At 48.8% G+C, this 10,723-nt stretch overlaps 1 protein-coding gene across 1 annotated transcript; it reads left to right on the top strand.

Annotated features, from left to right (window-relative positions):
* The first annotated feature begins 1,589 nt into the window (after positions 1-1,589).
* FAM43A (family with sequence similarity 43 member A) lies at positions 1,590-4,972 on the top strand. Its single transcript, XM_033090331.1, has one exon. It carries the CDS (start codon positions 2,733-2,735, stop codon positions 4,008-4,010), a length of 1,278 nt encoding a protein of 425 aa, XP_032946222.1. The 5' UTR covers positions 1,590-2,732; the 3' UTR covers positions 4,011-4,972.
* The last annotated feature ends 5,751 nt before the right edge of the window (positions 4,973-10,723 follow it).

The following is a 10,723-nucleotide window of genomic DNA, read 5'->3' as shown; positions in this document are numbered from 1 at the left end:
AGCATAATCAGGAGACTTCTTTAATCAGGAAATTTTCTTCTTTCATTGTTACAGTTGTTAAACTCTATCCTAATCTGCACATGTGCATGCATTTTTATGTTCTGTAGTTTTGCTGTCCTCTATACGCAGAAAGCCATTTAATTCTTCCCTGCTTGGAGAAATCCTGTTTATCCTTCAAACCTCACCTCCTCTGTGGAGCCTTCTCTGATTTTCCTAGTCACAAAGAAACTTTTCTTCTTCCAGCTTCTTATGGTACTTTGGGTCTTTCTTGGGGTCATTTAGCCCACTCTGTCTTCTTATTCATATGCATATCTTATTCATTAATTCAACAATTAAGCAGTGCCTATTTGTATCAGGCCTTGGGAATACAGGGTGCTCTCATGGAACCTATATTCCAGTGCAAACCCAGAGCTGAGTGGAGTTCACATCCTTCATTGGGCTGGGAGCTTCTTGGAGACAAGAATTGGGTCTGCTTCTAGCTCAGGGACTAGCACCAAAAGGTACTCAGTAGTTAGTTAAATTGAAACTTAGTACCTGACTGAGAAAATTGGGTTAGAGTTTTAAAAAAAAGTTTAAAAGTTAGCAAAGGTAGAGGGCCAGGGAATTTCCAGGAGGGATTACATGAAATCTGGCATGAAAGCCAGAGACAACCACACTCCCCCAGTGGACTGGGTCCGTGGAGTGGAAGGCGCACTGTCTTCCTCCGGGACAAGCGTGGGAATTTGACACAGGATTATTTGGGCATTTATCACACATTCCAGTTAGGAACTTTTTTTGCTTTGACTGAGCAGACCATAGAGGCAAGCAGGTTGTTTCAAGGTCCCAGAAATGAGTTACCAGCCAAAGGTTAAGCTGGTCAGATGATTAAAGCTACACTGTCCGGTTGGTACACAAGATAATAATTAATATGATTATCATTCCCAGTGGAGGGTGGTAGGGCATTATTTGACACTCAAATAAAACAAATCATTTAAATTTTTACTAGGAATTCTCATCCAAAATGTGTTAATTATGTAATAAAACTGAATGACTGGCCTGTCAAAGTAAACTGAGTTCTGATTACACATAAGCATTACTCGTTAGTTGTATATATCTCAGAAAACTGAGATACTCTGAGGCCTGACAGTAGCAGGGGGTACTGCGGAAGGCCAGGGGCAGGTACCACCTTATTATGGATTATGTGGTAAACTGTTCACTCTAATCATCTTACTACCACTCGTCTCTTTTTTACCTGTGAAGAAAGGCTCCAAGATAGTGAAAAATAAGTCTTGGTGTTTGCCCGGTTCTACGTTCTTTAATAGTATAAAATTCTGAAAACAAAAACAAAAACAAAAGCAAAAACCCAGCACCCAGTCATTCTCAGAGAGCTGTCACACTCTGAGAACCACTATTTCCCCCCAACCTTTTTGCATAGTAAATTATAGTACAAATCCCACCTTCCACCACCTCCTCCACAAGTTTCGGTGGAGACATATATTTATTCAGTGAGTAGCAATTCAGCCTGGGGGTGGAGTGTCAGAATTCTAGTTGCTTTTCCTTAGGGGTAACCCCAGGTCTTGGCGGTATCTGTTAATAAAAGAAATGCTGGTAAATTTGGGATGTAATTGCCAGGTCAGACCGGTCTGCCCATTCTCTCGAGCAGTGGCTGCAACCAGGTCCCTTTAAGAGACCAGGAACCCGCCGGGCGTCGGAGACCGAAACAGATCCTCTTTTCTGCTCCTCCCCTGTCCCCGCGCGTCAAATGGTTCGCGCCGGCCTATATTTACCCGAGATCTTCCTCCCGGACGGCAAGGATGTGAGGCTGGCGAGCTGGCCAGCGGTCGCAGTACCGGAGGGGGAGCGCTGCAAAGGAGGTTAGCGGGCCGAGGGGTGCCCGGGAACAGAGTTGGGTAACCCCGGAGGAAGAAATGAGGTAGCGACAGTCCCCGGAGCCGACCATGCGCGCGCCCCACCCTTGGAGCCTCGCGCTGCCCCGGCCCAGCCAGCCAGGACAGTGAGCCCGCGGAGCCCAAGACCCCGGCGTCCAGCCCGAGCGAAGATGCAGTGAGCCACGGCGGGACTGCTGCGCGCGGCCCGCGGCGGCCAGCCGGACCCACTGTCTGACCGCACTTGGGGCAAGCAGCTGATTCTGGGACCAGCCCAGCTGAGGGTCTCTCTCTGCCTCTAGCACCCCTTGGGAGTGGAGAGCACCGGCCCCTGGGCTCACTCGCTGTTGAGTTTCCGCGGTTTCTGGCCCCAGTCCTGGGAATTGTGTGTGGGGGTAAAAGGGGGTTCCTTTTCACATTCGCGGAGGAGTTCCTGCGTATCCTTAGAGCACCGTCTCGGCTGCTTTTGCTTGGGGTCTCTATTTATTTGCAGGCTCGCATCTGTTTTTTTCTAAAGATGTTTTCCGGTCCACTCTCGTTTGTTTTTTCTCTCATTTTACTTGCCTAAGACTCTGCCTTCGTTCTTGCCCAGGCTGGGGTAAATCGTGTGTGAGCTTTTTTTTTTCCTTCACACTCGAAGCTGAGTATTTTCTTCTCTTAAAAAAAAATTTCTATCCTTACCCCCTGCAGGGTTCCCGAGCTCTATCCCCCTCTTCCGCCCCCACCCCCTACCACTGGGCCACTCCCAGCAGAGTTTATTTTTCGGTCTTGCCCGGGCCGAGCCCGGCCGGGGCGGGTGGCTCAGCGGGGCTCGCGCACCCTGCGCTCCGCCACCGCCGCCCAGCTGCGCAGGGGCGCCCTCCGGAGATGCTGCCGTGGAAGAAGCACAAGTTCGAGCTGCTGGCCGAGGCGCCGCCAAGGCAGGCGTCCAAACCCAAGGGCTACGCGGTAAGCCTGCACTACTCGGCGCTCAGCTCGCTGGCGCGGGCGTGTCCCGAAGGCGCGCTCAGCCGGGTGGGAAGCATGTTCCGCTCCAAGCGCAAGAAGCTACACATCACCAGCGAGGACCCCACTTACACCGTGCTCTACCTGGGCAATGCCACCACCATCCAGGCGCGCGGCGACGGCTGCACCGACCTAGCGGTGGGCAAGATCTGGAGCAAGAGCGAGGCAGGCCGTCAGGGCACCAAGATGAAGCTGACTGTGAGTGCGCAGGGCATCCGCATGGTACACGCGGAGGAGCGCGCACTGCGCCGCCCAGGCCACCTCTACCTGCTGCACCGCGTTACCTACTGCGTGGCGGATGCGCGGCTGCCAAAGGTCTTCGCCTGGGTGTACCGGCACGAGCTCAAGCACAAGGCGGTAATGCTGCGCTGCCACGCGGTGCTGGTGTCTAAGCCCGAGAAGGCGCAGGCTATGGCCCTGCTGCTCTACCAGACTTCGGCCAACGCATTGGCGGAATTTAAACGGCTCAAGCGGCGGGACGACGCGCGTCACCAGCAGCAGGAGCTGGTGGGCGCACACACCATACCTCTAGTGCCGCTGCGCAAGCTGCTCCTGCACGGACCCTGCTGCTACAAGCCACCGGTGGAGCGCAGCCGCAGCGCGCCCAAGCTCGGTTCCATCACCGAGGACCTGGTCGGCGAACAGCAAGAGCAGGAACTGCAGGACGAAGAGGAAGAGGAAGAAGAGCACACCGAAGGCTGCCTGGAGGAGGAAGCGGACCGTGCGGAAGAGGGGGACCCGGCAGAGGTAGAGGCCGAGGCGCAGCGGGCGCTGGTTATGGCCATGCACTTCGAATGCGGGGACTTGCTGGACACGCTGGAGAGTGGCCGCGAGGAGGCGCTGGGGGGCGGTGGGGTCTCGCTGGGTCCCGGGGCTGGGCCGCCGCCTTTGCTGCTGGGCAGCTCCTCCGACGTGAAGGCCGAGCTGTCGCAGCTTATTAACGACTTAGGCGAGCTCAGCTTCGGCAACGACGTGCGAAGGCTGCAGGCCGACTTGCGGGTGACCCGCCTTCTGTCTGGCGAGAGTACCGGCAGCGAGAGCTCCATTGAAGGCGGGGGTCCCGACGCCACCTCTGCCACCGTCGGGAACCAGGCCGGCCCTGCAGACCGCGCCAGCCCAGATGAGCAGCACTCGGGCTGAGTTCCCAGCAACCTACTGCGCGCCGTGGAGTACCACCGCGATTACTCACCAGTCTTCTAGACAACCTCCCTCCCCCTTCCCCGCCCCCACTTGCTCCCAGGAAAGGGGAAATGGGACACTTGAAGCCCAGAGTTACCCCTGCCCCTCTCCCTCAACACACTTGGCTCTGTTTTAAGTGGAGCTCGGGTTGCGCGTGAAAATGTGGTGGGATGTGCGAGATGGGGAAACCCTACAGGGAAGGAGAGAGGCAGTCCGCTGGGGTCGCTGGTGAGGGAAATGCCTGCTGAAGTTAGCAAAGCCCCGCAGGCGTCAGGTGCCTGCAGGCCAGTTTCCTGTTTGTGAGGAGGCTGGGGCCTCAGGAGGAGGGGTTAACTTCCTCCTCCCATTCCCTAACTGGAAACAGCCTAGCATTGCCATTGACTTGTCCTGTAAAAGAAAAAGAAGTTGCTCGCACCGTGTTTGAAACTTTAATGCCGCCTCCTTGCCCCCAGTCTTTTGGTGCGAGAGCTTGGGTTGTTTACCTCAGACTCAGACCCTTGAAATTCTGCCAAATTCCTCAAATAATTGTTTGGGGGTGGGGAATGAAAGAAAGTTGCATTTTGTTTACAGTTAAAGACGTCTAACATCTAAAAAAGGACTTTTCCTTTAGAAACACACCTTCCTCCTGCTCAAAAGATCTCACTCCATGATACTGTGTAAAATATTTTTGCACTGTTGTGAAGTACTTTTGACATCTTTTTTTTTTTTGTACATAACTGTGTTCTCAGAGCTGGATGTTTTATATCTTTTGCTGTGCAAAAGGGACATGTAAAATGTTGTTCAGTTGTATATACAGAAATATGTATAAAACATTTTGTTATTTTTGAAGAGTAGCACTGCTCTGGTTCTGTTTGCATGCCAGTGGGGAGAGAATAAAGAGGAAAATTGAAAAGAACAGGGGAGCTGTCTGGAACTGCTGCTGAGAATGCTTGGCGGTGGGGTTGGGAGAGGGTGTGGCCATCACGGGATGGTGTGGTAGGACAGTGTTTGGCTTTTCTGGTACTTAGAGGTGATTAGGGGAAGAGAACCCACCTTACGGTCCTCTGCCACTCTGGGTGCTGCAGATGGGGCCAGGCTTTTCCTCAAGTACAGCTTCACTGAGTTGTGGGAGTGGGGGCTTTTGCTGCTCTCTTTAAGTTAATTCTTGGAGATGCCAGGTGAGTTCTGTTTCTCCCTCCAAGACCTTTGAGGTTATTTAGGGGGAGGAGTGACTTTTGACACCTGAGGTTTTACCCCCTCCTTCTGTGGTTCATACTAATGATCAAGTAAGTGTAAGGATATGATATAATCTTTCCTTTTACAAACAGCTCCAGGAGCTTTAAAGATTAACTAGAGACCTAAAGAAAGTTCCCATGGGGCTCTCTGAGGAGTGGGATCATCTTTGTTTTTCCTGGGAAGAAAATCAAGGAGAGCAAAGGTGATAAATTCCAGTCAGGATCTGAGTGAGTCCTGGTGCAGGTGGGGTGGGTGGGGAGGGGGTGGAGGAAACGATTTCCTTCCCTTCGCCAGCATGACTCAGTGGGGGAATGGTGTGTTGGTCAAGGCAGAGAAGAGCTGTTAGAGCTTGGGGAGCACGCAGGCGTGTGTGTGTGTGTGTGTGTGTGTGTGTGTGTGACAGCTTTCATGCTTTTTCTGTGTTTGTTTCTGTTGTAAACTCCAAACAGATGTCTCTAGTTTGACTACACCCGATCAGCTGGAAGTTGTAATAAGATGCTGCCAAAACTGTGCCTTCTGCAAATTATTTGTTCCATTTATCCCTTTGGGCCCCTTTTCCTGTGTTGCAGAAATGGATTGCACTCCTGGCCTTCCCTGGTGTCCTGATGCCACTTTGCTTTGTTTTCATCATAAATATGTTCTGAGCAGCTAGACTGAGAGATCCTAATGAGTCTGGAATTCACTGGAACCATAAAGGAATGGAGGGTGAAAGATTTTCTTCTAAATAACGGGAGTGGTTCAGGCATAAGATTATCTTTAGAAAAGCAAACCAAAGGATGAGTGAGTGAGTGGGAAATCATTTAAAAATACTCAAAGTCACCTTTATTTTTTTTTGACTTACACAACAGAAATTTATTGTATCAACATTCGGGAGTTTAGAAGTCCAAAATCAATGTATCCACAGGTTCGCTTTCTTTAGAGGGCTATGAATTTGTTCCATTCTTCCCATCTAGTTTCTGGTGGTTTTGGGGGGGCAATCTTTGGTGTTCATTGACTTAGAGAAGCATTTCCCCAATAGCTGCCTTCATCTTTACATGGTATTTAACCCATGTTTGTGTATGTCTCCAAATTTCCCTCTTTTATAAGGACCAATCGTACTGAATTTGGGCCCACCCTAATAATCTCATTTTAACTCGATCACCTCTGTAAAGACCCTAGGTTACATTCTGAGTTACTGGGGGTTAGGCCTTCAAAATAACAAATTTTTGAGGGATACAGTTCAACCCATGACAACAATGATTGTGACTAAAATAACAATACTTTTTTTCCTCATCACAGCGAAGGATTCCCAAATGTTTACCAGACAATATGCCAAGCTACACTGAGCACATATAATAATCACAACAACTCTGAGAGTAATATATTAGTAGGCGAATTTTATGAAAGATCAAAAAATTAATAACTTGCCAAGTCACACAACTAGCAAGGCAATTGTTTGCAAATGGTAGTGAGTTTTCCCCTTAGGGGATATTTGGAGATGTTTGGAGATGTTGTTGTCATTCAGAGTCCCTTGTTAAGGCCATTAGGACAAGGTCCAGGCCTTTGAATCTATTGTATTTTGGCTTGGCTGAGTTTCTATCCCTTTCCCTGAATACCTCAGATACACATCACTGAATGACATTTTAAAACCTTCAGGTAGAGCGAGATGAGGAAAGTCAAATCCCATCTTACCCAGACACCCATGTTGCGTGCCTCCTACCCAGTTCTCACCTGACCGGCACACAGCTGTGTGGGCCATCGCTATCTTGCATGACTAGATTTCACACGTTAAATGATTTCCACACATCGCCAACTTCCTCTGCTGTCAGAAACAGATGAGAACATTAAACAGGGTTAAGATCATATGGTTAATATTTGAGTGGGTCAGCGTCTGCATGTCTTCATTCTTATCCAATTTATGTGTCCAGTGAGAATGCCAAGGTTGGCTTTCATCGGTGACTGATGGGCGATGGTGATTGGTCAAAAAGCTCAGACAAATGACATTTAAACCGACACCATCAATAAATGTGTCAACTGTCTTTTCAAAGTCTGATCTTTCTTGTTCCCTGATTTATAAATTGGGAAGGGGGACTTAGGCGTTCAGGAAGGAGGAAGAAGAAAATAAGCAGACTGCAAAAGAACCAGCTCCCTTCTTCCCTCCTGGTGCCTTCCCCACCCTTCCCTCCTCCCCTCTACTTTTTGGCTTTTATCCCCACTGCACCCTAGGGCTCTGGCTAATGTAATTCTAGAAGAGATGGGAAGGTGATACATGATTCACTCTTCTTACGTCTCAGTCTTCCAGGGATGATATCACTAGCGTAAGAAGAGATGTTTTGAATGAAAAAAACAAAACAAAAACCGAAAACTATTTGCTCCTGACAGAGGGAAAAAGGGAAAAGAGTACTGGGACCAAAGCAAAACTCAGTAGTTAGCTGAAATATGCGTCCCAGGAAGCACCTGAGGTCTGTTTTACTCATCAAATTGGGCTTTTCCTTCTTGCAAGGTGAGACTCGTGTTTCTCCTTTACGTAACTTGATGGCACTTTCAATGCAGTGAGACACTTTCCACATTCTTCCTCAGCCTAAGTAATCCTCCGTGGTCAACACGGCAGCACTGGCGGTTTAAAAAAACGGAGTGATTTCCAGTGATGAGAGATTGTTGCAGGGCGGCAGCGTGAATCCACTCATCGACTTCTCGGCACCAACATCCCATGTTCGTTTATACAATTTGTTGTGTGTGTGTTGAGGGAAAAGGGGGGAGAAGTAGGACGGTAGAAAATAAACACTAATATTACGTACCCTCTCAACTATTAGAGTTTCAAAGGACGCCCACTGCACACACATGTTCCTCCTTAAAGGAAACCTCCCTCTCCCTGCCCTTCAGCCTGCAGAACAGTAGATTTTAAACAAATTAGAAAGGCTCGTTATACTAAGAAAGCACAATTCCCTCCCAGGGACAGAGTTGCTTTTAAGGGTTCTGCTTGTGAAAGGAGAGAGAACTGGCTGGCGGAATCCACCCCTGGCACCACACTGGAGATTAAAAAACCTCATGGGAGTCACCAAGGATCACGAGAAACATAAAAATTCTATTAGGAGCAAGTTGCTCTCGTTTCTAACAGGATTTAGTAATTTCATAAGCAGAACTCTTTCCTCTGTGTGGTATGCATCAGTAGCCCGCACATCTGCTGGTAGGTGATGCATGACAGAGCTAGAAATGTGCATGGACTGCTGGGGCTAGGAGCCATGTCTGACATGTGGGAAGCTGTTCAGAGCTCCAGGCGGGCAGGAGGCCCTTAGGACCAGGATGCACTGTGCTTTTGGCACCATGTTTTTCTGCAACATGGCCACATCTGGATCTGGCTTTCCTGTGAGCTTGGGCCTTTCCTGCGCCTGCTGGCTCATCCATGTTCACAGGCCGCAATGTGCCTGGGACCAAACCCCCACCACCAGCTCTGAAGTGACCCAATTTGAGCAGTCTTGCCTAAGCACCATTTTGGTGGTTTGAATGACTAGGTGGCTCTGGAGATTGGCACTTGTTACTTTCCCACTGCAGAGCTGTACAGTGGCACCAGCAAGCATCCTTGTTTTTAACTTCCATGAAGAGGGGCCTTTCTGACAGCCTCTTCCTGCATCGTCTCGTCATCTCTCTCCCATCCCACTTCCTCACTGGCCTCTGGCTTCTTTTATTACCCAGCTTCCCACCTGATCCTGGCTTTACTTCTCTTTCCCACACACCTAACTCAGACCTTACATCACCTAAAAGAAAAGAAAACCCAAACTTCAGGGAAAAAATAAACCAAGCATACAAGTCATCAGGCAGCATCACTCTTGCAATTCCAGAGCGTGCTCTGGCCCTACCCTTCCTTAGAGATGAACAAACGGAAGCATAGAGGGATATGTCCTGCCCAAGGTTACACAAGATGGGATCAATACCCAGGGGTTCAAACTCATCAACCCATGCTCTTTCCACATTCCTCCAGTTTTTATGGCTTATAACCAGATATTTAGATTTGAGATGGAAGAAACTGGCAGTTGAATCTTTCTTTTCCCCCCCTTTAGTACTGTACATTTTATACATGGTAGATGCTCGATGATAAATATTTGTGATGCCATTTATCAACACACCACTCCCAGCCCTCCCTGTTATTATATATTATATTATATTATATTATACCGGGTCTTTACATAATATAAGACCGGGTCTTATATTAATTTTTGCTCCAAAAGACGCATTAGAGCTGATTGTCCACCTACGTCTTATTTTCAGGGAAACACGGCACTAGCGGCATGATGCTGGACGTAGAGAGGTCAGGTATCTTCCTGGGGAGAATGCTCCTGATGGGTGTCTGGCAGCCCTCAGAGGAACTTGGTCTCCTCTTGCTTCCACCCCTGAGATCTGGTCGAACAAGACTTTGCCCTGGAAGATCAGGTCTAGCTTTAGGGTGGGGGAACTCTTTCCCTTGCATCATGATAATTAATCATCTGTATCCTTCCTGGTTGGCTGTAACCCTCCTGGTTAGGCATCTCTGATTCACCAAACTTACCACAAAGCCTGGCACTTAGTAGGTGCTCAGGAAATGCTAAGGAAGAAGTAAAGAAGTGATTCTACTTCAGGCTAGGAGAATAGGTCTGATAAACCTCAAGGCCATCACTCAAATGGAGGAGCCAAAGTTTGAAGGATATATGTTTAGAAAGCAGAGAAGATTGGGATCCAATTGACTCCTCAGCTCTACAATCATTCAGACTACCAACATGGTGCTTGGGCAAGACTGCTCCCTGATCTTCTTAGGGGACGGTAATTCTGGTTTGGAGAAGGATGGTTTATTTTGAATTAGCATTGAAAGGCATTGGAGTCCTATCCCTGCTCATTTCAGCCCCAAGGTTATTACCCAAATCTCTCTAAGCCACATGAAGGCAGAAAGCCTGCCCCAAGAGCCTTGGATCCATGCCTTGACATGACCTGGTTTCTTTCTGCATTGACTCAGTGAAGTCACTTCCTGTCTCTAGCCTCAGGATCCTCAAAGGTAAAAGGTGTGGGTTGGATTAGATAATAGCAAGACTTTTCAGCACTAATGTTTTGAATTGAAGAAGGAGCAAAGGTTAAGGTCAACTGTGTTTCTGCCTCCTTTTATCCCGTAGTGGGACAGAATAGAAGAAACCTCTGACCCTGGGCTAGAAACTGTCTGAGGCTCTAGGGACAGAGCTCATCTTTAGGACCAACTGTGGCCTGGACCCTCACCAGAGTCTAATTTGGAGGTGATGTTTCCTTGGCCAAGCCAGAGCAGGAGTTGCTCCCGGAGGCATCCCTTTCACTACCTTTTTCACTACAAAACTTGGAGGCTGTGGTGGGTCTTAAAATAGGGATTGACATTGAAACTAAAGGCCAGGTTAAGGCCCATGAAATGACTTTCCTAAGTTGGGGCCCGAACTCAGGTCTCCTGACTCCAAGTCCTACACTCTTTTTCCTGTATCTTTTGGGTT

The sequence above is a fragment of the Rhinolophus ferrumequinum genome, chromosome 2, assembly GCF_004115265.2.
Source record: "Rhinolophus ferrumequinum isolate MPI-CBG mRhiFer1 chromosome 2, mRhiFer1_v1.p, whole genome shotgun sequence".
NCBI classification, from domain to species: Eukaryota; Metazoa; Chordata; class Mammalia; order Chiroptera; family Rhinolophidae; genus Rhinolophus; species Rhinolophus ferrumequinum.
This window is presented reverse-complemented; position numbering and strand designations above follow the sequence as displayed.